The following is a 26,054-nucleotide window of genomic DNA, read 5'->3' as shown; positions in this document are numbered from 1 at the left end:
TTCTAAATTTCCTTTGTTCTAAGCAAAGAAAACATTTTTGTTTAGATTGGAGGCAGCAAATCTCAGTTATATTTTTATTGCCTACCAAAATAAACAACCCTTCCTTTCACTTGCTCTTCCCTGCACACCCTTCCTCATGCAAAAACTATCCTTGAAGTGCATAACGGTGCATATATTCATTTTAGCCCCAGGGTTAGACACAGTCATGACAGAACTGCTCACATCACCAAATGCGACACAAAGTACTTGAATATCAGCAGGGAGTACACTTAGAACATAAAACTATAAGGAAAGACTTAATGAAATCATTATGACTCCAGTCATATTCTATTGTTGCAAATACTTATATTGAAAACTTTATTTCACTTTGCCAATATATTTGGTACATTCAAAGTTATTTTGAACAGCACGATTTATCATTTCTCATGCACCAGAACATCAAAATTTACTGATTCCAATATTGCAACATTTTTAAATAAAATCAGTCTTCTATGAAGACTAAGAATTATCATTGCTTTTTGAAAATGAATTTATTTCAAATACCCTTTTATAAAGGTTTTTCTCTGCCACTAAGCTAAATCCACCCGTTGTTTTCTGCTTTGTTTGAAGACATTAGCATAGTCACGCAATTGAGAATGTCAATTATACAGTTTTTTTTCAAGTTAAGTTTGTAATTCTTGTGGTTATAGATAAAGTTAGTTCTTTTTTCTAGGGTCTATAATTGTAAGGCTGGAGACCATACTAATTAAAGAATTTCATGTTGATTTTCTGAAGCATAATGAAGTCTCCAGGATTAGTTAGCCTGTTCAAATTGCTCTTCATGATTTGATTTCTTGGCAGATGTTCCACCACACTACTCCAAGTTAATTATCCCATAACACACAAGGAAAAATGTTATTTTCAGAAACTGAATTAAAAAATAATGTGCCCAGATGCAATTAGCCCAGAATCCCTTCAGATGCCTGTTAATCAGAGTAACGTACAGGCTCACGCTAAGGTACATACAACTACAACTGATGAGACCTCTTATCACTGTCATTTGAACAAACTCCAGGTCCAGGAGTTTAACACCACTTGAGAAGTTCAAGTTTTAATTGTATTGTTTAGTACTCGTCTCCTGTATTGAAAGCAATTGGACACAAACCATTTACACGCTGCTCTGCACGACAGTTAGCTGTACACTAAAGCTCGGAAATTACTCTGCCCCAGTCCTCCCTCTTGCCTTTTTTAAATTCTAAATTCAACTACAATGCTGTCTCCCCGCCACACACACCAGACAGAAACAAATACTAACCCCTGAAGCAACACAGCAATATGATCACAGGATAAAATGCTCACCAGTTATTTTATCATGTACCTAAAGAATAATAAATACAAACTAAGGCAAATATTTTACTCTAAGGATAAACGGCTTTTTTTCAAACTGAGCACGCAAGTAGCAATTTACCTGTTTCAGTATGTCTAAACAAAGTATATAGTATTTTATTATTGTATTTCATTCTTATTTACTTATATCTCATCTCATACTTTACCCTGCAGGACACCCACATACAAACTGCTTATAGGAACTGGTTACATTCCTGTAAGACCCCTCCAAACAGGAAAACAAACACAGCAGGTATTTCCAACTCTGTATAAACTCACGGGCAGTTTCCAGCAAAAACTGTTAGTATGGAACTTTATTGTTACAAAAGCATACAACACAAAAGATAAATAACTAAACCAACCCATTTTACCACACAAGACCTCCTGACTAATCAGAAGAGACCAGGACAACTTCTTTCTTAGATGGTAAAAAGCCTTAGTAGTACTAATTTTAGTAACTTAAGATTAATTTTTTTTTTCTGCTCAATATCCTGCAAAACACATGTGGAAACCTGAAGAATATTATTTTTTCCATGCAATCTCATGACCATACACAGGAGCCAAACTGTGTTTAGAAAAGCTTTAATCTCCTTAATGCAGTCCTGTCATCAGTAGCTCATTCGAGTGCTATAACATCTGTACCAGAAGTAGATCCCTGTCCTGCTTAGTTAAAGAGTTTGCCGGTAAAGCTGTCCTTAGTACTTTTCCTTCAGAATTGCTTTTTAGAAAAAAACCAGCAATCATTCCATTTACATCACTTATTTGCTTCATAAGAGGTTCCAAAAACTGCACCAGACTTAAAATTTATGGTTTTTGACAGTCACTTGCAGTACTTTGACAGGCGCAGCACAAAACCTTAGCTGCCACCTTTTTGATGCGAGTTTAAAAGTATCCTAAAGTTTACTTTTGAAATAGACTGCACTGACTAAGTACGGTGCTTAGCTCACTGTTTTGTGGCAGCAAGCTGTTTAATGGATTTTGTATACCTTTTCCCTGTACAACACCACACCTATCAGCAGCAATAGTTAATCCCATTACTCAGTTTTTACAAACTGTATACTAGTTCTGCATTAATAAGGAAGGCTTATTAGAAAACCCTGAAAGTTAGTATATAACAGAGCTCATTTCATAACATCTGCTTTTTTTTTTTTCACATTCAAATCTGAGTTTAGAAGATAAGACAAATACGAATATTACCCAAGTAACTATATTTTTTCAGTAAAGTTGAAGATTTACTTTTTATGGACAAGTGAAAAGGAAAAGTCTTTGCTGCACAGGCTAGGGTACTCAACTGTGCCATCTAGTTATCATCTACTACTAACTGCAGTCAAAAAAAAAATCATACTAAATTTATATTTTTATTAATGGTAGTAAAAAGGAAATACTAGAACTTCCTGGGAATTTAGGCACAAGGACATAAGGGTTTACCTACATTTAAAAACTTACTGAAGTTTATGCGCAATTTAGTTGCTCTAAGGCACCCAATGCTGTCCTAGGAAGCCTGTCTTTGCATCACAGTTTGTTCCTTCTCTGCCAACTGACTCTCCAGGCAAACAGCCAGTAGGCTAGAAGACTGAGGCAATTTCTTCTTCTACGGTTGGTACACATACACACAGCATGGTATGTGCACTTGAGCCCCTTTTTAACAACTCAGGGCTTTCTCCACTCAACAGTTAAAGCTTTCCAACAAGATGGAAACAACGAGAATTATGGAAAACCCTTGCAAACGATCTAAAAAACCCCACTCAGATTGCAATCACAATATATTTGCAAACGTTTTGATGTTACTTTCTAATGGAAAAGGCAGCAACTACCATTCCATTTGAGAAGGGTTAAGACACTAGTTATTTCATATGTTCAAAATTACTATTTGTGTTCATCCACGTGCCAAAGCTACTCAGACGCATCTTTCTTGCCACTTATTCAAAAGTCTGTGAGCAGTTACCTGGACTCTGTATTTCTGCTTCTTCCAAATCCTTATTTAATAGATTTGACATTTCTAGAGAGTTCAACTCTTCCAGCGAATTCCCTTTTTCCTCCTCTTGACCGTGAAAGTTCTCTTCATTCTCTGACTGAGAGTCCGATTTCCCTGATTCAAGGAAGATCTGACCTGCTACCACTCGAGTTCCTGTGGAATGGTCCTTTACCTGGTCCTCTGCAGATAAAGTCTGAAGGAAAGCAGCCACATAATTTAGAAGATTAGAAACTGAACAGCAGCAGCTGCCAAAACCCATGTTACTTTTAAAGACATAATGACTTACCACACAGTTTCAACAGTAGCATCAAAAGTAAGCTGAGCTACCTCTACCAGCTCTCACTGACTCTATCCCTTTCAGTTCTTTAAAACTGTATTTCAAAGATACAACATTAATTCTTCTGATGTACAGAAGAAATCAATGAGACAGCAAGAGCTACAGAACAGTTTAAAACAGGAATCAAATCATAGTTCTGAATTTCAGACCTTTGTTCTCACTCCACAAGAAAACCAGAATGACTAGAAACTTATTTCCTTACCTTTGACTCCAGTGATTCATCTTGATTTCCCTCTTCATCTAGAAGAGATATTGTAAGTCAGTAAAAAGCTTTTCCATGAGTAATTTTCCCAAAACTAAAAATAAGTTCAGCTACAATATTGTACCATGGTTCTGAAATATTCCAGTGTACTAAGTTGACTAATGCATTTCAGAAAGACTTTCCTGACGGGAAGAATCAAACGTTTCAGAGATGATCTTCCTCTTCCTTAAATTATGCCAACACAACTGTGAGCCCAATAGTGGAAAAAAGTGCGGATTTTTTTTTTTTTTAAAAAAAGCTAAATCAATCCTCTAGATTACTACACAGTCTGAAAACGTTCCAGTCCAACTACACTGCTCAAGTGAAAAGGGCCTACGGAAACTAAGGTTTTTCATCACCACATCAGCTTTAATATAAACAGCTTCAGTAGCAATCAGAAAATGGCATTAACACCACTCCACTTACAATTAAATGTTTTTTACAGATTGCCAATTCATTCTGCCTGAACAGCATATTGAAACCTTCATATAAAGGTCTCTTTGGAACCATGAGAAACTAGTTTGTCTTTAAGATACTGTTCAAGAGCTCCAAGCCTCGTTTAACTGCCACCTTTCTTATCCAAATGGGCTATATTTGATTAGAAAGACTGAAAAGAGAAGAAATGGTAAAGAACAAAGGCTATTAGGCAGAAAGCTAAAGAAACAGAAGTGAAAAGGAGGGAGAAGATAGTAAAAAAGCTTATCCATTACAGTTTTACCATTGTTTTGCAGAATTGTGTCTCTTATTTTCTTTGTTCCTGTAACTTAAATGAGCTGCTCACTGTGCTTCAAACAACTTGGTTTGTACTGTCACCTCAACTGAAAGCCTCTAAAGTTATTGCAGCCAAAATGTGACTGTTCTCAGTCATCAGTATCTGATACCACCTCATTTAGGCATACACTCCGCGTCCCATTTGTAAGAAGATGCTACAGGCCTCCGCCTCTCCAGTACACAATTCACTTAAACGGAAATAAAAGCTCAAAATGTAAACAGATGACTAAGCAAAGCTGTCACTAACTCCTACATTTTAGAAATCTCCCCACCCCTTCTGACATTCTGTGGTGTGTAATGCCCTATTGCAGTGGTAAGGTGTTGGCAGGCTGGAGACCTGCACTGTGACTAGAAAAGGTACCTGAAGTGCTAGAAGCGAGCGCCCTGTACATGAGATACACCATTCAGTGTGTTGTGGTTAGCTATTAAAGGCTGCCTGCACAACTACTGAACGCTAACAGAGCTCTCCAAAACTTTACAGAACTCCACTGACTTTCAGTAAGTGTTTGGCCACAAACAAAACTGGCATAATGTTCACCCCCACTCAAGTAGAAGAGTCTGACCAGAGATAAATAATCTCTGAAGTGTCAAACTACAAATATGACACTTATTAGTTCATGTTTTGAAGACTATTATTATAACAGAGCAACTGCGGCTATTTGCAATGAAAGGGCTAATCTTGGAAGCCAGATTCCAGAAAGCGATTTCATGTTGTTATTTGAAGTATAACTTTTGATTAGAACAAGTAAAAGGATGAGGCTCAACTTTTAAGCTGTAACAGCATAATAATATTTTTTTAAAAAAGAATCATTAAAAAAAATGCTAAGACTTATAAGTGAAGCTGAAAAACTAAGGTGACAAGAAGTTTGACAGTGCGAGTGAGACAAATAGATGATAGTCTGTTGAGATACTGAAGAGGATGTAAAGCTCAAAAAATGTGACTGCCAGCAGAAACAGGCTTAAAGAGGATCTGGAACAGTTGACACGGGTAAGCAGCTGTACCCTGCAGGTCCAAAAATGAAAGCATGTAGCGCCCTTCAGAAAAAACTAGTGGCAACAGCAAAGAACACTCCAGATGAAAAAGACTCTGCAAGCAGCAAACAAGAGAGCATAAGAACAAGCACCAATTTGGAAAAAAAACACCGAAAGAGGCATAAGGAAAAAACAAGGCTAGCTGCATTTTTGGTAGAGACTACCATGCTTATCAGCTTGAGAAATCTAACAGATAAGGCTAATTCTCCTGTCGTAAGAAGTTCTACCACGAACTTCAACACTTCAGATCACCATATAACAGTTGGCTTTTAAATACAGTAAAAGTACATATGCATTTAGGATACTTGCTAGTCATTTCTATTTTGAAACTATGAGACAAATGTGAATGTACCCTATTTCCCACAAATTACATTCTACTATCGTAAATAATTTTGATCTAAAACCAAATGCCACCCCTACAACTTCAAACTCCAGAGCAGATTCAGACATGCTTCTGAGGTGAGGGAAAACTAAGACAGGGTTAACCTACCCAGCAGCTTATATGCTGCTATGAATATGTACAAAGCACTTACAGAGTACCTGTTACTGTAGTAACAAACATCAAGTTATTTTTAACAGCTATACCAGCTAGGGTGCCTGCTCAAAACCAGCCTATACGCCTGACAGCACCAGACCGTTCTAGCTTTTTGGTAAAGGCCCAAGTAACTGATTTCAATTTGTGAAAAGTTGACTTTACAATAAAAGACCACACAAGGTCAAATGTAAATAGGGTATACTATCTATGCACACTTATGAAAGAACAATTTTATTGTAACTTCATATGCAAAGCAAAAGGTTTACTAAATTGAAAGTCAAGAGACCTCCCAGCAAGGTAAGGTAGAGCTGATTAAAGTGTTTGCTTTTCTTCCTTGTAAGTAAATAAATCTATTTCATTTCTATTGCATCATGTAAATTCTCTCTGAAGGAACCAGCTTTGTTACTAAGAAGTTGTACTTGAAGAATAGCTTTCAAAACAGTGGTTCCAAAATAGGACTAATGCAACAACAAAATACTAGTTTAAATGTTCTCAGTTGTGGGACTTCCTTCTAAATTAGTCAGCTGAGGTTGCAGTGATGACTGATAACGTGATCAGAGGAGGGATCACTTACAGCCTTGTTATTTCAGAGAACTGCTGACTAATATGCCCCCGCTACTCGCAGAAGTGTGTCTACCTCTAAGAAAAAGTTAATAAAACTATTCTGAAAGTGTTAATGAAAGACCTATGGAAGGTCACAGTATGACCTAAGAATGACTTATTAGTCAAGGCTCAACTACTGAACGAAGTCACAGATGTTATGTTTGCGCACCTGCTTGAGAGATTAAAGCTGATAGTTTAGTTTGTTTTTCCACTGTTAAATTAAAAAAGTTACTGACTTTTTTTTTTTTCCCAATTTGGGTCTGTTACCAAGGCTGCCTAATTCTGCAAACCTCTTCTGAAACTGACAACTGGAAATTAATCCCACCATTTGTTAAACAAATTAGGGAGATGCAATGATATATTAAAAGGAAGAAGCAGGCAAAAATACTTGTGGCTGAAACAGGCACTGCTGTACAGAATGCTTCACTTACAAACAGTGCTGAGCTGTAGACACTGCTGGGTGCTCTCATGCCCAGCTAAGACTCTAGAGCACTTCACAGAGCTAAATACTTGTTTCAACCATCCACCAGTTCACATATAATTAAAATCTGCTTCAAAACACATTCATTTTTCCTCAATTAGAAAGACCATTTTTCAATCAGTCTATTTAAATATAGCAAAAGTACACTGACAGCCTATGCTAGACAAAAAGATCCTACCGTATGCTGGATAAAGAACCTACCATTTTGTGAGAATTCCCATTTTCAAGAGAGCACTCTGGAGAGAGGGGCAGAAATTGGAAGAGCTATGCGGTGTGATTCAGCGAGAACAATGTCAGCAAACACTTCCGAAGTTTTTCTGTATTAGAACAAATCAACTGACAGCCTATAAAGCTAAATACTGTTACTACCAGACAAGAAATACTATTAGTTTCAAAGTTAGAACGGTCACTCACCTTTGGGAAATAGCCAAAAATTCAGTATGTGCAAGCAGTTGGCAATCTCCCAAAGCTCTGATGAATGACCTATCTGATCACAGTAGTCAGTTTCCTTCCAGTTTTTGCCAAGACCTTCAAGCTTCAAACACTATCACAGCAAAGCAACTAGTAAGAGTTTGCACGCTCCAGAGCAGTGATCTCTGAGGTGGGGTGCGTACATCCCAGGGGGCACGCTGGCAAACCCACTGGGGGTGCAGGAAGAAAATACTTTTTGTACCGTTACTAAGTAAAACTCTTCTTAATACAGGGTTTATTTCATCTTTATCTCATTCTTTTTTTCATTTCTGTTTTTGTGCACATTTTATGATGTACATAACATGTTAGTACAGTGGTACAGCATGTATATTTTTTACAAGTTAAACATTGAAGATGCATGCTCAATTATTTTTTTTTTTTACTGAGGGGATGCATGAACTGAAGAGGTTTGCCAATGACTGCTTTAAAGCAAGCATCTGAGATTTTCCGTGGTACCTTTAGTTATTCCTTTCAATATTCTTTTTGCACAGGTGACTGCTTAGACTTTGAAAGAGAATGCAAACCCTGTTTATCCTGTTCTTGCAGGAAAAAAGGAAATCTTAAGAAAAAAAAAATCATCATCTCAGATTGCTTCTCATCAAGTTTTCAACTGTTAAATTTGGCACAAAACCAGACTCCATAGCACAGATTCTATTCCTATTTACATGAACCTCTAAAACCTCCAGTGAGTTCCACAAAATCCACAAAGTTGCACCTATACAGCAAGACTAGTTTCAAAGTACCCTTGGCAGCAAGCAAATCGCTCCCAGCTATGATCTGTGCAGCATACTCATTTTCGCACAACTACAAGTCTAAGATATAGGTCAGCCCTTGCCCTGAATACAAATCGTTTTTCCAGTCTCCTTGCAATTGCTAACTATTTACAAAACTTACTCTCCCACAGTTCCTCTGTAGGAATTGAGAATCCCTATCAGGCAACAAGGCAACAAGTTTGGGGAATGTTTTTCAGTTAGGTAAGTAAAATCAGAAGGGTCAGGGAAAGCAATTAAGCTCACTTTTGAGAGAACAGGGACGTAAGTTTCCTGTAAGTATATCACTGTGCTCACTGGTCCTACTAATTGATGAGACAGTATGGAAACCTGTGCCTATCACTGAAGTTTGCCACAGAAGGTGCAGGATACGGGCAGAATGACCGAATTTCTACCTTTTAGTCTGCAAAGTAGGGAATAAAAAAATCGCAGGAATCAAATAACACTGGCAGTGAAAAAAAAAAAAAGCAGAAGATATTTTTCAGTGTTCTTAATGAATGATCAAAACAAGTAGAGGGCCACTGCTGCTGTGATAAGCAGAAGACAGGCAGCTTTGGCTGGCACACACACATTTCTTAGCTGCTTTAGCCAATTACCCATGGACTCCGTAATATTCCTTCCCCAGCCCCCAGTGTTCAACTTCTTAATAATCTGTATTAATATTATATCTTTAAAAAATAGCAACCATTTCTTTAGGCCTGTGTTTTCCTGCATTCACCTCAACTTTTCAATAAATTGATTCAAGCAAAGTTTATGACTACAGAGTTAGGGTTTAAAGCTATAGTTAAAAGACTCATTACTAAAAAAAAATATATATCTGCATTAAAAACATCTTCTGAAGTCATGAAATGTAACGCTTGCACCATTTTTACTCATCCTTCTTAAAACCCCTCCCTTCAATGTACTCAAATTCCAGATGACTGTTTCCAGATCAGACATTAGGAATGAACAAATATTCAAGGAAGCATTTTACATGCAGCCTCTAGGCTTGCACCAGACTCTGATGAGTCCTACTGCTACTGTAGGAAATCAAAACATCAATGAAGTGATGACAGCTTATTTTATTTGAGTGATTCTTGACAAAAATTGGAGCAAGGCAGGTCTTCCTATTATAATCTGCTGCCAAAACCTGGTCTCCAAATACTCTCTCCTAATTAGTTCTGGATATTAACGAAAAGTTTTACCTCACAGTAGCAATATAAAGTTTGCCAACAGCTCCTAATCCTTCATGTACTGCACCATGTGCTTTCTTGGGTCTACTACGTGTATCAGTTCAACTGACTCTAAACATACAGTTTTCAAAGGCTGAATTAGGCTATCAGAACTTCACAGTCACAAACACAACCGTGACAGCGGACAAGCAGTCAGGGCATCAGAGCTGCACGCTAGCACAGCCATAGATGTGTGCTGGAACAGCTCTTAATGTTGTCACCCAACTTCCACATGAACAACAGATAGTTCATCTGACATGAACAGTCTCATCTCACCTTAGCTTTTTGCTTTACATACACTGTCAGTGAGAACATACTATTCAAAGTCTGGGTACATCTCTCTGGGTTCACAAAACTTCTATCTTCTCTACACCTTGGGAAGTGCCCTGCTGGCTTATACCACCACCTACAAAGTGCATATAACTGTGTCTGGTATCTCATCTGAACTCCAGTAACATCTTGAAATTTCAACTTCCTACTGCGTACATGAAAATGAACCTCAAACCACAGAACTCACCTCTAGAGAAAATGTAAAGTTACCTTCCTGAAATATCGCTGCTAGCCTAAAAGCACATCCCCAGTAGCGCTGGAGAGGGCTGCTGACTATTAGAGGAGCGCTCGCTGGCTTTAGAAACACTATATAAATAAAAGCAGTGCACATCCCCCCCTCCCACCCGCGGTGCGAAGAAGCGAAGAAGAAGCGTGTGGGAGGTAGAAACCCCTGGAAAGGAAGTAGATGACAACACATGAGAAGCACACTAGCCCCAAGCTGCTTAAGAAGAAGCAGGGGAGGGGGAAAAAAAACCACCAAACTATTTAGTAGGGCCATAATACAATCCCTAGAAATGCTCTATGTATATTTGTGTGAGAAAACCGTCCTAGCAACGCTAACATCAGCGCCACCGGCTCCCCGGCAAGAAGACGCGTAATAGGGAGGGGGAAATACCTCACCGGGGTTCTGAGCAGAGCAAGCGTTACCGAGCAGGCTCCAACCAGCTGCTCGGAGGCAGGAGCCAGACGGAAAAATGCGTTGGCCCCCACCGGGCCTACCGAGCAGCCCCCGGTGCGGCAGGGCCGGCGGGCAGGGAGAGCAACGGCCCCGCCGCCACGCAGCTGACGGGCGCCCAGCTGCCCCCTCCCGCCGCCGGCCCGGCGCTGTTCCCAGCCCCCCGAAGCCCCAGCAAGGCCACAGGCTGCCCTCCCCCGCCGCCGCCTCCGCGCCCCGGTGCGGACCCCCGGCGGCAGCGGCCCGCACCCCCTCCCCCGCAGCAGGCCACAGAAGGGGGGGAGGGGGCGAGGCCGCCGCAGAGCCCAGGCCCAGCGAGGCGCGGGGGAGGGGCAGCCCCGGTACTAACCGGCCGCCGTCAGCCCTCCGGCCCAGAGCGCCGCCAGGCACAGCACCAGCCCCAGGCGCGCCCGCCGCCCCATCCCGCCGGGCTCCTCAGGGGCCGCCGCCACCGCCGCCGAGGGGCCCCGAGTCCGGCTGCCTCGCCCCGCCCCCCGCGCCGCCGCCACCAATCCGCTGGGCCGCGCTGCCGGCCAACGACCGACTGCTGGCGGCGGCGCACGCAGCCCCCCAGAGAACGACTAGTTCTACATGGCCCGCTCCGATTGGCCCGCCGAGGGGGTATGGCGCATCCGTCACGCCCTCGTGTTGGCCAATGGCCTTCAGCGAACCGCCGGCGACGCGGACGCGCCCTTCCGAAACGACGCCTCCTATTGGCTGATGGGGCCGTTCCTACAGCACCCACAGTGCCTTGCGGGAAGCGCTGGCGCACAGGCCTCGCTGGGAGCCGGGGCGGGGCAGGGCCTACATCACCCACAAGCCCTTGGGCCGCGCCGGTAGTGGCCGTTCCGTTCCGTTCCGTTCCGTGTCGTTCCGCCCGCCGGCCGGGCCGTGAGGGGCCGGGGCCGGTCGGAGCTCTGCGCTCGGCCCCGAGCTGGGCGCTGGGGCCTGGCTTTAGCGCCAACCTTCCTGTTGGAAACGTTGAGGCTGGCTGTGGAGCGGGATGGCGGCTCCCTGCGGTGGGGCCCGTGCCGCTGCCGCCGAGGCGCGGGCGGCCTGTCGGTGGCCGCTTGTAGCGGTTGGAAGTGGGGGGCAGTAGTGAGGGGTGGCGGGGGCGTCATCCCCCGAAGCGCGGCTGTTCCGTTCCGTGCCGCGGGGAGCAGGGGAGGGGAGGCCCGGGCTGGCGGGTGGTGGCCCCAGGCCCTCTGCTTGGGGTGGGGACGGGGACGGTGTCTCTTCGCCACAGGTTCGGCGGTACAGAGCCGGGCTAAGCTAGAGCCGTACCGCCAGCCTTTGTGAATTTAATTAATCACCTTCCAAATAAAAAAACCCTAGATAATATTGCAGACTGAGTTTGTTGCAGTTAATTTGATGTACACTGTACTTCTTAAGAGTGCGATAAATTTATTGCTGCCTTTCTGTTTGTGTGCAGTGGCCATAAAATTCCTATTGCTTTCCTTAATCAGTTTTGCATTTTCTCCTATGAAGCTTTAGATGGAGGCCAAGGTGGCTTTGCTGTGTTCCTCCTCTATGCCAGAATGTAGTGGCCTTTGATGCACCAGTCCAAGTGAGCAGACAAATAGTAAGGACTCAGACTGCATCCTTTGTGTTTTAGGTACACTTAGATTTAGTTACTGAAAGTGTTACCTGAATTTTCAAGAGGTTTTGAATTGGACCTGTTTAAATACTTGTATGGCATCATTAGTCATTCCCAAGGTAGGAGAATGGAAGTGTGTAAGTTTTGAGTAGTTCAGTGATATGCATAACTTTCTGAGTATTTCTCATACTCTTGCTTGTCTTCTGTCTCAATAGTTTGATCATATAACTTTCTGCTTTAGAGCAGGACTGCTTTTTACTTTGATTGTGGAAATGTTCTTGCCTGACTTTTTTTAATGTAAAACTGCAGAACCAGAGAGGTATGAAGCTTGGTACATTCTGAGGAGCAATTTCCCAAGAATCATCCTTGCAGAATATTCTCAAAATTTTTTTGGCTTGCTTTAAAAAAAAAAAAAAGGGACAGGCTTCAACCATTTCTGGGGGAAGACTTCTGTCCCAAAATAACACTGGCTTTCTGACAGATATTTTTTTTGACAGAAAGGACACTTACTTTTATGAGTGCAAAATATACAGTTTTAGACAGGCTACTTTTCATAGCTTTCTAATAATTTTTTTTACTTTGTTTTAGTATGTGTTTCTGGACACTTATTTCTGAGAAAACAATTAGAAGGTGATTAATATTCCTAAATCTTCAGTGTTTGTGGCTGAAGGAGGGTTATGATTCTAGCAAGGCCCACATGCAAAGTAAGAGACTTAGCAGAAATGTTAATTAAGTAACCTGAGGGAGCACAGGTGAAAATTACCAAGCTTAATATCACTTGATCGGTGACAATTAGGTGCCCAATCACAGGGAACAAGGGAGAGAGGAAAGAATATTCTTCTGTTTTATGTTAGAAAATAAGTTGTTGGCATGGCTTTTGTGAGAAATTTAGTCAGGAGGAACCAGAAGGATGTAGCTTTAAGACCTGTCAGCCAGTCAAGACCAGTTACAAATTGTAGAGGTTAATTAGCCAACATCATGAACTACCAGCAGTGACCTAAAGCAAATGCAGATAGCCCAGTCCTGTTTCTCCTCTCCAGCTGGTAGGGGTTGAAGCTCATTAGTGCAAACATCAGCTCTTGCTCTCTAGCTTCCCAAATACACAGATCTTTCCAGTACCAGTGTGGGCTCCAATATCCCTGCCGAGGCCCTTGCCCTTTACCCAGTATGCAGTGCCTCCCCTGCTTACCAGGTAGTTTGACTTGATGTTTGGTAGTGAAACAGATGCACACACATGCACTGCTCTCATGCACCCCTCAAATATTAGCTCACCAGGTGGTGATCTCATGTCCATGCATGGACCTTGTGCTACCTGGTTACTGACTCAATCCTGGAGTCTTTCCTGGCTAGTGCAGCTTAAGGTTTAAGGCTAGCAAAGTATGTGTCTGTGTGCACACAATTCAATTCCCTAGGGAAATATAAACAGTCTGTTTTCTTTAACTGCTGACTTATGGGCCCTGTGAGCCACAGTCCCTGCCCCAGTTGCTGGCACTTGGACACCGGCAGCACACACCCCACTCCCAGTGGTGCATGATCCCTGCCCCAGCTGCTGGCACCCACATCTCTGTTGTGTTCTGGTCTCTCTGTTGCTGGCACCCATATCCACAGGCCTGGTGACCCGTCGTCTGTTCTCCAGCTGCTGGCAATTGGACATTGTGGCACTTGCATAGGATAGAGTGAGATTACAAAGGCAAAGTCAATAATAGGATTTAATAAGATCAGATACACTCTGTTGATCAGGCTTAGGTCTCAGACAAATGTCCCATGTTTGTTCCTCTGCTATCCATCCTTATCCCTTACTTTCCTTGCCTTTGTCGCATAAAGATCCCATCATTTTTACATAATGCCACAAGTTCTTTCTAATATTCCATGGTTTTGGTACACTCCCACAAACTCCTTCAACTATCCCATCACGCTCACAAAAATCTTCATCTCCCCCTACCCAGATTATGCCTGAGTAGTTCCTTTTAACAGCCCCTCAATCTGACTGAAGAGTTAGAGTTCTGGTCTTTGTCTGCCTTATAACCTGCTCATTAACATTTGTCTGTCTGTTTGCTTAATTGCTTTATCGTTTTCCTTGTTCCTTGTTATTTCTATTACACTGAATAGTCCTTAACTAGATAGATGCTCTTACATTCCACATAGTCTTACTGTGGCATAGGGACTAATACCCTTGTTTGTTTAAGGTGGTGGAATCGTGCTGCTTTTTGTATTGGTTCTGGTTTTACCTCTGCCATTGAGTTACTGCTATCACTTGCTTTTTTTTACTGCTCATTTTCTCAAGGGAAAAACTCCAGTTATCTTCAGTGAGATTTCCTACAGGATTTAATGAAACCTGAGTATTACAAGCTTACCAGAGTTGTAACGTTACATTCCCAGGGGCGTGAGTTACTTGCTTGTATAGATTTCTTAGGTCTGAATTGTGCTAAGAGCTTCAGCTCTCTGCCTAGTGTTGAAACATTTCAGCAAGGGCAGTTGGTGTGCTTGCACTAAAAATAATGTTATCCGGCGGGCAGTGTGCTCAAGGTCCTGTCTTTAAATGAAAATGAGTAGCAAACACAATGAATTTGCAGTGTGTTACAGCTTATCTAGAGGTAAACTGTAGTGATGACAGGCTGATCTGTGTACAAGTATAGTGAAAAAATAGTATTTATAATTTTTAAAAACATTTTAATTATTGAAGTAATGCTGCATAAAATCAGTAGAATTCTGTTCTAACCCCTAAATTTCAGAAGCTGGGCAAAAAGAGGAAAATAGTTTTGTTATAGAAAAATCATAATCTAAGATTTAAGGGTCTATAATTGGAAATCACAAGAGCTAGTCTGTTCCCTTTCTGTACTGCTGCACATGCGTGTGAATTTAGGTATATTAGAATGTCTTGGACATGATTTCCTGAGTTGCAGTGCAGATGTGGAAGGAAATTAAAACTAATGCTTTCTGCAGCCTAAAAATTTCATATATGTGGCACTTGCACTTATGGATGTAGTGGTGTCAGTTATATTAATGGCAATTTCTAGAATAACCTGAATTACTTTAAAGTAAGAAAAGCTCAAAGGGACTGAAAGCCTTCAAGGTAAAATAGAACAAGATAACTAGTACAGCATGGAGAGTTCAGGGGTAAGGAACCTGGATGCGATGTTTGACTTTCCAGCTTGTGAGCCCTGGTTCTTGACACTTTCTGTGCTGACTGCAGCCCCAGGACCAAAGCAAGAGCTCTGGTCCATGATCAGGTGGGCGGGCGAAGATGTATGCAGGATGTTCATTATGGGAACAGGGTTGGGTATTAACTGGGAAACATCCCCAGGACTGTAATTCTGGGAGGAGTGCAAAGCCAGACGAAGGTGAGTACATCTCTGAGAACATGGTGTTTTGCCATTTTGGCTGTCCCTTAGCTTTCTGTGAACTCTTGGGTATCTAATTTGTGTTTACATCGTGGCAACTGTAATTTACGCTGCTTTTTCAGACTTAGCTCGTAAGTATCTTTACTATTCATGGTACTTTGCTTAGAAAATTTGAGTCATTCAACTGGAAGAACAGAAAACAATCACAAGGTTTAAACTATTAATCATAAATAAACAATCTTACCACTCATGCAGGGTGTAATTTATTTAGGAAAATGATTCAACAAACACTTGCAAATAATGAACATGCTTGGGGGAGTCACTGTTTTCTGAGGTGATTTGGGGACAGGAAATGGTAAAAACTTAGCAGCTGTATATGTTTAGAAACTCGTATGTAGATATAACTTGCACCTAAAAGAACCTAAGACTTGATAGAGTAAGAGGTCAATATGTGGGACAGATGTCAGCCCACCCAGGATTGTTTGAAGCCCATCATCAGAGAAATAACGCAGGGTGTAAAAACTGGGACTAGTAGGAGGCTGAGAACCAGCTTGCTCTGAGGTTGGGCTCTGCCCCTCAGGGATGGAATAGCAGCACAAAGTTTTCCAAGGGATATTCAGAAGGGTTTTGAGGACTTCCCCAGTGCAGGATTAGCCTGTTGTCATGTCTGGGTTCTGTAGCTGCCACGAGTGAGGTGGTGTGACTAGTTGTGTGGCCATCGGGCAGAATGGGCCACCGGACTTTGAAGAAGGCAAGAAGAAAGTCATTGGTTAGTGGCAGGTGTGCAGTTGTATTTTATAGCTTTCAGCAAAGCCTGCACCAGTCTTACCTTGCCACCAAATGATATCGTCACATCGATTCGCACAAAGTCTCTTCTGCCATCAGTTTCTTTGCCTTTCCCTCTCATGTCAGGCCCCGATGTACTACTGAACAGGCCTCCTTACTGTGTTCAGATATGTTTCTGGTGGTAAACACATGGTAGGGAGCAGGGGAGTAAAATCAAGCAGAGTGTTGTGCTTTTTTACCTTTGTTCTGGCTGTGAAAATCAAATGTTGAGTATACTAAAAGCCATTAAAAAGGCATTTCTCTGATGAAACATCTGAGACTTGAAGGAAGGCTGGCCTGTTGTCCTAGGGGGGAAATGGTTTGGTGATCAGATATCTAGTGAGAGGTTAATGGAAGAGTATACAACCTATTTTATTTTAAACATACTTGCTTTGGTGAAAATGCTGTTTTCTCTAATGGTTTAGCTGCTTCTGTTCATGTTTTACCTGTAGTTACAAGTGTAAGCTGCAAAGTGAGAGGGTCTCACATGCAGAGTGAGAGTGAAATATGGTTGAGTTTATACTGAATTTGACGTCCATGGATTCATATAGTCTAATAAAGGGCTGAGTAGCTTCATTTTCACTGCATGATGCTCATAGGCTCAAGAGACAACTTTACATAGTTCTTAACTAAAAAAGTCTCATGGGAGGGAAGTAGAAGGCTCAAGGACAAAAGAGAAATCAGTAATTGAACAGGAAAACGAATAAAGGAAACAGCAAGGGCATTGACAGCAATAATAAAAGTATTTGGGAGAAGAATGTGGTTGGGGAATGATTGCAAGAGCTGGAGTAATGTGGGGGCAGATAGCTGTAAAATTCTTATAGGAGAGACTGCCCAGGGGGGATGTGGGGATGTGGAGGGAAGGTAGGGAGGATTTACAGAAGCTTCAGCTTTCCACTGCTTGGTGTCAGCAAGTGTGCCACAAACTCCTGTGTCGCATGGCTTGGCTGTAGCCCTACAACAATCTTTGAATTATCTTTGATAGTTCTCTCAATATGTCAATTTTGCGTTCAGCAAAAATAAGGCAGATTGAATATTCCAATTTCCTAGGAAAAGAATAGAATATAAAAGGGAATGCATGTGTAAATCTTTACATAGTTCTGTTCACCATATCTTAAAAAGGGTATAGAGGAAACTACATGGACTGGAACTTTTTGTCTTGGGAAGGAGGCAGCTGAAAAACATTTTTAAAGGTTTATGAAATTAGAAGTAGTATGGGGAAGATATGTAGAGAATGATTACTCACCATGTCTAACACAGGAGGTTCAGCAGGTACCCAAAGGAATAATGAGCAGGAGAGAGGTTTTTTTTTTACCCAGTGTGGAATGACGGTTAGTAGAAACTTTTTTTTCCCCCATAAGTTCTTGTGACAAAAGTATGAGGAAGGTTGTAAAGAGCAAGTCTATTGTTGGTGATTAGACTTGATGACCTGGATCTGCTCTTCACCATGGATAGTACACACTTCTCTGGTCATAGAAAGCTCAAAATGGTGAAGAGAAGCTCTATTACTGGTAACTTTGTTCCTTAGGCATTTTGTGCAAGCCAGTGCTGAAGACAAGTTATTGACCTCCGCAAACAGCTGAGCTTGCACAATGTGGTTCTTGGTGTATTCATATATTCCTAGTGTGTTAGTCTGTTCCAGATGATTCTCCTTGACAGGTCAAAATTCTAATGCTGTAGAGCCATGTGCACGTAAAGTTGGACAAATAGGTCAACATAAACAGTGACGCGTGGGATCCAAGATGGGAAGTAAAGCCTGCTCATGGTTTCTGTCCTTAGCTTAAATTTTTTTAATTGTTATTAGTTTTTTTTTTCAAGGGATCCAAGAGGTAGCAGTACATCAGAGGCTGAAAACACATTAGCGAGTTCAACTGAGAACATGCAGCAAAGATGCAGTTAAAGCCTGTTATAAAAAGACAAGGGACAAGAGGCTTGCCATAATTTCAGCTGGCTACAAAGTGAACTTTCTGTAGTTGATTGAGTAGAATTATCCAACTCGCAAGCCTTCAGGATAATATGGCAATTAATCATAGCAGTAGAAGCAGGGGAATAGGCATATTAAATGAAAGAAATTTGGGCTCTGATAATTATTTTATGTATTTATTCCATCCTATCATACAGTTTCCTTGGATACTGTGAGTGTGTTTTAAGTAAAAAATAAGTTTGTTGTTGGCTATATGGATGATTTTGCCACTAAAATGTGTCAGTATTTTGGGGTATTTTCACACACCGCTATTTCTATGCTGTCCTTAAAAGCAAGGGTTTAACCCACAAAATGTCATAGTGAAACAGAAGGTTCAGTTTGGGCCTGGGGGATGGGGGGACTGAAAGTAGTCACGGGTAGGGTATAAACTGTCTGAAAGATAATGTAAGTACCATAAACCTAATATGATAATAATAAACATAAAAAAAAAAGAGGATGAAGGTCTTCAGTAATCCCTGTTTGTTTATCGTCAGGGCTCTAATGACTGTATTTCTCAGCAAATAATGGTCTTAATGACTTTGAATTATGACCCTCAAATTTCTTGAGGGTGATGATGTTGTGCCCATGGAGCACTTCAGTCACTCTGCAAATGGTTGCTGGGATCAGCATTGTAACTACCTCCTGAACAACAGAAGCTGAAAAGCTGGAAGAGTAACTCAGTAGTGGAATAAAGTAGTGGCTACTAATCTGTGCTGTGGGTCATGCGATAGGTGCAAAGCTTCTATTTCAGATTATTGCAGCAGGTAATGTTTTCATAACATGGATGCCAAGCATAAACAAAGCTGGATATGTATGCTTTTGGGTTTGGATTCATTAGAGTATAGACAGGCTTAAGAGTTGGGGTTTGGGTTTGTTTGTTGTTTTTTTTTTTCTTTGTTTTTGCTGGTTTGGTTGTTTGTTTGTTTTTTTTGTTTTTTTTTTTTTTTCTCAGAGTGTGTGTCAGATTCTGTATGGAACTCGAACTGGTTTTTGGTGAGACAAGCTGCAAAAAAAATGCATGACTATAGCTTGAAAGTAATGAAATTTTAAAAACGTAGTTGTGGTATCACCTCTACTTGCTTTTTGGCCCTGTGGAACGATTCATAATGTTTTCAGGCTTTTGCTGCTGTGGTTAGAAACTTGAAGAAAATTAAAATAAATTCAGGATGCTAATGTCAAAGGCGTCCAGCAACTGGAGATTTATGATACATAATTAATCTCATCAGATTCTGATATTTAGGAATGAGCTGGAATCCTGAATCTGAACTTCTGGTGAAAAAGGGAAATGAAAGTTTCAGCCAAATTCTCTGGCTCATGTTTCTGATACTATTTATATTTTTCTGCTAGTGAAGGCAACAGAAATTGCCACATTGCTAATACTGGGGAGTAATGATACCCTGCATATTCTCATAGAAGATATATCTGACCTTAACTGGCAAAGCATATTTAATTGGAGGAAGTGGAATCAATTTTCCTCAGTTATCAGTAACAGTTCTTGCAAGTGCCATTTGCCTGATTAAGTTTAGAAGGATCTCCTGTGCTCTTGATTTCCCCTGCATTCTGCAAGGATTTTTTTTCTTAATCTAATATACTCTATAATGTAGGTCTTCCTGTGTTTTGGTGTAAAAAAAGTCTTATTAGGCACAGAGCAGATAATTCTAAGGTATGTGTTAGCTCATTAAGGCTAAATGCCCTGTCTGCCACCCCACATAATCTGGAGAATTTACAAATTCATGCCTCAGCAGAGAAATCCAGTATCTCTGGAATAAAGTAGGGAAACATTCTTTTTTTTTTTTCTTTTTTTTTTTTTTTTTCATTTAATGGACTTCCATTGGTGCCTGAATGAGGTAAGCAATATGTAGATGCTTTTGCCTAGTGGAGAATCACAACTGTATCTCCTACCAAGCACATGAGTGACAACAGCAATGTGTACATGCTTCTAGTCCATTTTGATGGGCTGTATTTCCTGTAACAACCCAGTTACTTTTGAGCAAGACAGAGAATTGTGCCAGTGAATCAGGCTCCATTTGAGTATTCAGCATGTTCTAAGGAGACAAATTAAAGCCAACTGAGGTCTGGAAGACATATAATGGTACTGTTATAACACTGTGTTTGGCTTCGTAAGCATGGCCTTTATTGAGATCATTCTCATATGGTTACAGAGCTTTTGGCTTCTAAGTGGCTCATGTTTTTGTTTTTCAAAAACAGTTAGATGCTATGTCTGTAAGAGACGGCGGGGAAATAAATTGGAATTAATTTTGCTTGTTGCTGTGTGCCACCTTGTAAAAATTTGAGCCTTGTTAAAGGATACACGGGTGTTACAAATAGCTGTAGAGTTACGGTGCTCAGGTGAAGGCATGGTCGGTCAGAGATGACTGAAGACAGGTTATTCATCTCCTGCTGCAGGAGTCTGAGCTTGCATACAGATGCAGCGGGCCGAGCATCTATCAGCTCATGCCATGGACACAGATGATTCTCACAGCGCGAAGGAGTACAAACTGCACTTCAGATTTATTTTTGTTCTCTCTGATGTGATTGTGAAGTTTAAATGTTCGGTGTATCCATCTTTCCTGAGCCGGTGCCGTTCCCTGGGGACAGCTGCACTGTTGTGGGCTGGGTTTCTCTCTCCTAAGGCACAGAAACAGTGTCGATGGAGCTCAGCGCTCCCCTTACAAACTCCGGCACACTCAGCTATAAACTGACTGGGTTAGAGATCCAGCCGTCCATTTGTTGTGCAGGAGGAGCGCTGCCGTTTAGGTTTAAGAACAATTTTCACTTCAGCAGAAAGCTGTCTTCGCCGCTTCTGCTCACCATACGTGCCACTTCAGGATTAGTAACTGGGCATCTTCCTCAGCAGTGCCTGTTGTGTAAACACTGAGGTAAAATCTTAACAATTTCAGGAAAGTCGCTTGGGGTGTAAATTGGGTTTGTCCTGGATCATGGGAGGGGCCTCCCCAGAGTTCTCGCTTCAGCCTCCTGGCAGGTACCGACTTAAAACAGCCGATCTGTGACACCAGCGAGCTGATGAAAGCTGTGAAAGCCGGGCACCGCAAATCAGAGCTGAGGGGGTTTTCCCTCACGTTCGGCCCCGGACCCCGACCTTGCCCGGCGCCAGCCCCGCGACCCTGCCAGGCGCCGGCCCCTGCTCCGACCCCCCGGCCCCGGCCCGCCCGGGAGGCCTGAGGGCGCGGGCCGTGCCGGGAGCGGCGGGAGGCGGCCGCCAGCCACCAGATGGCGCCGCGGCGCCGGCGTGAGCCGCGGGCTGGGCGCGCGGGGCGGCGGGCGGCTGCCGCGTGGCGCCGCGTGGTCCGCAGCTTCCCGCCGTCTGTCGCGTGGCGTCGCGGCGTCTGTCGTAGCACGGGGGTCGTGACGCGGCTTTCACGCACGGTTAATGGCACCAGGAGACTGCTGGGCTGAGAGGAAAGGTCCTGCAGTTAACCTCGCCTAAAATTCTGAACATTGAAGCGTTCTTTGAGGGGATGCCGCCGTCTGTCGCACTTAGGATGTCTGCTGCTGGGGGCCGCGGTGCTGCCGTGCGGGAACCGGGGCCGCCTGTGGCACGGCCGCCATCTCCTCAGGCCCGTGCTCCTCGGCTGTGAGGACCCAGAGCTCGCCCGCCGAGCTATAGTCTGGTGCTTTAATAACAATAAGGCAACGTAAATCTCTATAGGTGAACACCACGAAGAAAGCAAATGCAGGGCAAAAGTGCCTGCAGCCAGTGCCATGGGGCGGATCTGCCTGGTCAGGTCCTGGAACAAAAGCTGGCGGCTGCGTGGGGAAGGCAGGCATCGTGCAGAGAGACATTTCAATCCCGAAACCTGTTGGAAGTGGCTTTATCTCGCCTCCGGGACTGGTAAGTACTTGTACCAAAGACATGAGGAACGGTTTATGCTTTTGAGGTTCCACACTTTTTCTTTACTTTGCTTTTTTTTTTTTTTTTTTTTTTTAATACAGATGGGACCGACTTCCTTTGGTAACTGTTTTCACTTTTGAATTCTGAGCAACTCGTATCTCAAAACAATTTTATTTTGAAAAAAGCGTGCTTTTCTGACTTGGGACTGAAAAACAGATGCACGTGTGATCTTTATATAACATATTCCAGACTAACTGTTGCTAAGACTTGTTGTCCAATTTAAAACGGGTCTTTCAGGATTGCTGAAGACGTAGCTGAAGCTTGGTGTTAATAGTTCATCCAATTTCAGTTTCACAATTATTAGTGTTAGTTTTTACCTCAAACTTTATTTCTTTGTTCCTGGTTGTTTATTTTGCTTATTGGGTTGTTTATTATGCTGAAGTGAACCACCACATTGTGAGGGCAGAACTGGATCAGGACGTAACATGTACTGTACCTGCTGAAGAAAATTTGCTGGGTTTTTTTTTCTGTAAAAGAAGCTATCTGCACTGAAAGGCCTGCATGCGTTGTTCTTTTGCACATGGAAAACGGTATGGAGCTTCACGTTAAGTGAACTGCATAAACACTTTTTGGCTGTTTTTTTTCCATACACCTCTAGTATGTGTTCAGTTCAGATGCTGCAAAGAACTGATTCTACACCTGTGGCAGCAGTGTCCATATCAGCTTGCGTGTCATACTTGGAGTGGAATTTTGGATTACTGAGATTTTGCTGATAGGTGTTTTAGAGGAAGGATTGAGGAGGGAAAGAAATCCCTACTTAATTTAGGTGATCAGTTGCCCCTTCCATGGGGAAGGATTGTTTCTGTGTTTCTTGCAGCAGTAAATGGATGGATGAGCAATGGAACATACGCAATTGATTAGCATGTGTAACTATGTAATTCTTTATTACTTAGAATGCAACATTTCTGCATAGTAAAATGGTACAAACAGGAAGGGTGAAAGTAAGGCAACAAAATGTTACAGTTTTATAGGGGCTTTCTATATAATGTGCATCATGTGGATATTTTATGTTATTTTTTTACTCATTCTCTAAAGAGAAAGAGAAGGTTAGCAAAAGATACTGTGTCTTTAAAGGCAATAAATAAAGTCTAATCTCAAGATAGCACTGTTATTTATGTGTATTTTCTAGGGGGTTTTGTGGAGTAATAAGTTAGAGATACCGGTTGATACCTTCTCTTTATATTAAATGTCTCAGGAGGAGGAGCACTTAAAAAATTAAGAGTTTCTTTGGGCGTGAGTATTACAATAATACATTTTAAAAAAAGCGAGATGGGATTGGAAACAGCCCTAAATATTTAGGGCTGTCTAATTAAATGGCTGCAACTGCTGCTTTACAAACATGTCCTACGGTTTTCTGGATCTAATGGACTAGAAGAGCCACTTGAGTTTGTTTTCTCTACCATGCTGAGAGTTTGTGACTGAAAAATAGTATTATCTGTTGATTCCCTGCTTTACACTCAAATTTCCCTGAAGTTTGTGGAGAAACAGTCTGGCTCCAGGTTTTGTTTTTAAGTTTGTATGAAGTTAATTAGCTGAACCTTGACTTCATGCTTGAATCGAGTGTGGCTTTTGTTCGATGGTCTGACTAGCTAACCTGTATGCCTAACAGCTGTGTTCCAAGGCCTGGTATTAGGGGTTCATGGGTAACCTCTTTCGATCAGAAGCCTCTAGCTTCCCTTTCAGTCTGACTTGCAGACCAAGAAGCTGTTAGCTTCATAATCAGAGACTGGTCAAACTACTGAAAAAATACCCATTTCTTCCTAAAGCCTTCCAGATGAGTAGAATGCCATTACTACTTACAAGTAGTTTAAAGCAAGGGCAGAGCTGCATGCGTAGCAGAAGCGTTAAGGGGTACACAATCAGGGTGTCATAAACCTAGTATTCCTGCCTAGTTGATATAGTTCAGAGAAGTGGCAAAATTACTTGTTTGTTCCATTCTTCTCTTGTGGGTGTATAAATATAGATACATAAAACCACAACAGATATTTAGTCCAAGATTAGCAGTGGTGGTGGGTAGAATAAGGTATTTGGCCACACGGGTTCCTATGATACTCAGTCATATGGGCCACAATTTCCAGAAGTGGGCTCCTGTAATTCTTAACCAAGCCAATGGATAGGTTCCTAAAAAACTGCCTTGACATTCAAGGATCCTGAGTACCTTCCGTTCCCAATGTGAATATAGTCGTCTGACTATAGGACATGTAGTTTGAAATTATCGGTTATGTCAGTCTCACCATCTGTAAAGTAGAAATATTAATTAGTTTAAGATGAATACATTTGAAAGAAACTTGTGATCTTTGAATAATCTCATGGAAATATAATTATTATAAATCCTCTCATGCATTCAAAATGTCTTTATAGATACAGAAAAGTAGCTGGTCTTGTCAGTTTTTTTCCCCTTCATGCTGATGTGTTTATTTGTACTTTTGGCCAAGAAAAACCAAAACAACAGACATCTGACTTTGCAAAATAGAAGCTTGTTTATGTGAATTACGAGTAACAGATTAATTTCTGTTAGGGCTGCTAAAAATCTTATTTGAGATGAAATTGACAAGACATTTTCCAGGACAAAAAGCATCAAGTTAGAAAGCACTGTGGTGATTAGCATTGTGTCAATGAAAGCATGTGCCTGGAAGTTCAGTAATGGGATATAGTACCTTTTAATGAGAGGTCACTGGTTTGAATCCAGCTCAAGATAACAGTCATTTGGTATAACTTGGTTTAGAGGCCTATGCAAAAGAAGTCTTAGGTCAGTGTAACTGTATTTTTAATTATCTGCAACAACAGTTTTGTTGTTTTCCTTAACTCTGTATACATTACCGACAATAATTTTCTTCTCTAAAAATGTTAATATGAAAAACATCTTTCTAGCTGATTGCAGAGTAGAGGAGGACTGAACATTTAATGGAAATTTATAGCCTCCTTATTCAGATAGCTGGTATCATTAACACTGGATTAATGCAGGGAGTTTTATTTTGATCTTCTGAAGCAAACTTTGAACTCTATGAACTCTTATGCCAGGTGAACAGTCCTGTAGAAATGCATGACATCACTTGTACATAAAAGTGTGGTGAATGCTTTACTGGGTCAGATTTTATGACAAGAAGTCCATTATGAGGAAAATCTTTATTAGATCAGAAGCAAGTACAGAGTACAGTGTTCTCTGATTTCCAACCCCCACCCGTGTTCAGGTGATCCATTGTGTCTGATAACTGATAAACTTCTAATTCTGAGATAGCACAATCCTTCTTGAAGTCTTCCAGATGTCTTCTTTTAATGTTCTACTACTCTATGGTCCTTTTATCTTGTCTGCTCTCCAGTGCCAAATTACATCAAACCTTCTTTCCTGTTTCAGCATCTAGGATTTGAACAATGCTTAGACCTTCTTTTCTACTTTGTATCTTTAGTTTTATGTGTCTTACAGAAAGCAGAGAAGTATGGCATTATGAAGCATGCTAATTTGCAGATAATACCCACTTTTATTAAGGAACATCGTATCTAACACTAGTTTTTACTACATGCAGAATTCTATTATCACAATATCAATGGAAAAGGGATGTATTTCTATTTGGACTCATTCTAGGGGAAAAAAACTCCTAGTGCACTCCATGATTTGC

At 41.6% G+C, this 26,054-nt stretch overlaps 1 protein-coding gene across 2 annotated transcripts in view; it reads right to left on the bottom strand.

The window, feature by feature from the left end:
• SEL1L (SEL1L adaptor subunit of SYVN1 ubiquitin ligase) overlaps positions 1-20,185 on the bottom strand; it is a 43,070-nt gene extending 22,885 nt beyond the window's left edge. The window contains exons 1-3 of one of the 2 annotated variants that reach the window (XM_080395229.1): positions 11,148-20,185; positions 3,880-3,917; positions 3,311-3,533 (exon numbers count right to left, since the gene is read on the bottom strand). In XM_080395229.1, the coding sequence (XP_080251355.1) occupies positions 3,311-3,533; positions 3,880-3,917; positions 11,148-11,220 (334 nt within the window). In that variant the 5' untranslated portion in view covers positions 11,221-20,185. The remainder of the gene's footprint in view (positions 1-3,310; positions 3,534-3,879; positions 3,918-11,147) is intronic. The other variant, XM_080395228.1, reaches the window with a different exon arrangement.
• Positions 20,186-26,054: the final 5,869 nt, after the last annotated feature.

This window comes from Falco punctatus (genome assembly GCF_963210335.1).
Source record: "Falco punctatus genome assembly, chromosome: 7".
NCBI lineage: Eukaryota > Metazoa > Chordata > Aves > Falconiformes > Falconidae > Falco > Falco punctatus.
Note: the sequence above shows the minus strand (reverse complement) of the source record. Positions and strands in the feature narration are given on the sequence as shown.